Below are 1,216 nucleotides of genomic sequence, written 5' to 3'. Positions count from 1 at the left end.
GGGGGGAGAGAGAGAGAGAGTGAGCGAGAGAGTTCCCATCCAAGGGCCATAACTGTACACTGTCCGAACACTGCTAGGTATAAGAATGTAACGGTTCTGTCCCTTTAATTTAGACAGCTTGCAGGTGGTAAAGAAAACAATGTGAGCAACTTAATAGAAAAAGTCAATGTAAGGACTTGTGGTTGCTTGTTTCACTCTTTTATAGAAACATCATTCTGTAAGGATTATTTCTTTGTGAAGGTCGATTCCTTTTTATCCTAAACATAATATCAATTTCTCACATTGACTTTTTTTCTAAAGAATGACAGAAAACTACTGCAACTGTTTATGCGCGGGGAGAAAGGGGGAAAAACCCAATTCGAGTTATTATTATCTTTGTTATAGTAAGGTTTTACGGCGCTCGCAACTGCGTAAGGTAATATGAGCGCCAAGGGGTGGATGTCAACAGAGAAGTCCAAACAGGGAATCAGGCTTATTCTGCTAACCTCTCTAGCCTCAACAGCACACAGTCTGTTTCGACTATCAAGGCACTCCGGAAAAAGCGGGTCACAAGAGAGCGACAAACATACAAAAGAAGTTGAGGGAAAAGGATGATATAAGGATGAGGAAAGAAAAAGGAGCAGTTTCTCCTATGTTGTTCCGGCACAGTATGAGCAAAGCACTGATAAATCAGCCCATTTACAATTCTACTGTGCATAAGAACATGTTAATATCCCCCCTTTGGGAATTGCCTAAACACACTTCAGTCAGTGGCACTGCCCTGGTTGGTAGTGGGGGGATATTATTCTCTGATATTACATGTTCATGCTTTTCATTCCATGCTTTGATTACCTGGAAAGATCCTCCCTGCTACCTGGGAGTCTCAATTGGTTAGCTCCCTGGGGCGGCTGTGACACAGCACTAGCCAAAGAGTAGCCGTCATTGTCCGCGGTGACATGTGAGCCCTGCTGTTTGGGTTCAAACCCGAGGTTAGTGTGGCCTTGAATCCTCATAGAGTTGTTGTAATCTGGGTTGGAAAATGGACCGGGTTCCTGGTGGACAGAAAGACAAAACAAGAAGACTATAACCAGCCCTATTTATGGTACTTGCGGTATGGACATACCATTCGTTCATTCGGCCTTGCCAAGATGATCCTGCAAGGCAGTGTCCAAGGAAAAAGGAGCAGAGGCAGACTGAAGAAGAGTTGGGAGGACAACATCAAGGATTGGACAGGCCT

General features: G+C 44.2%; 1 protein-coding gene across 1 annotated transcript in view; it reads right to left on the bottom strand.

Moving 5' to 3' along the window:
- The window catches only part of LOC101848036, a gene marked incomplete in the record, with an annotated part of 21,052 nt that overhangs the window by 1,148 nt on the left and 18,688 nt on the right, over window positions 1–1,216 (bottom strand). The window contains 1 exon segment of the mRNA XM_013081113.2: window positions 832–1,031. Coding sequence (XP_012936567.1) covers window positions 832–1,031 — 200 coding nt within the window.

The sequence above is a fragment of the Aplysia californica genome, unplaced genomic scaffold, assembly GCF_000002075.1.
Source record: "Aplysia californica isolate F4 #8 unplaced genomic scaffold, AplCal3.0 scaffold00116, whole genome shotgun sequence".
NCBI lineage: Eukaryota > Metazoa > Mollusca > Gastropoda > Aplysiida > Aplysiidae > Aplysia > Aplysia californica.
Note: the sequence above shows the minus strand (reverse complement) of the source record. Positions and strands in the feature narration are given on the sequence as shown.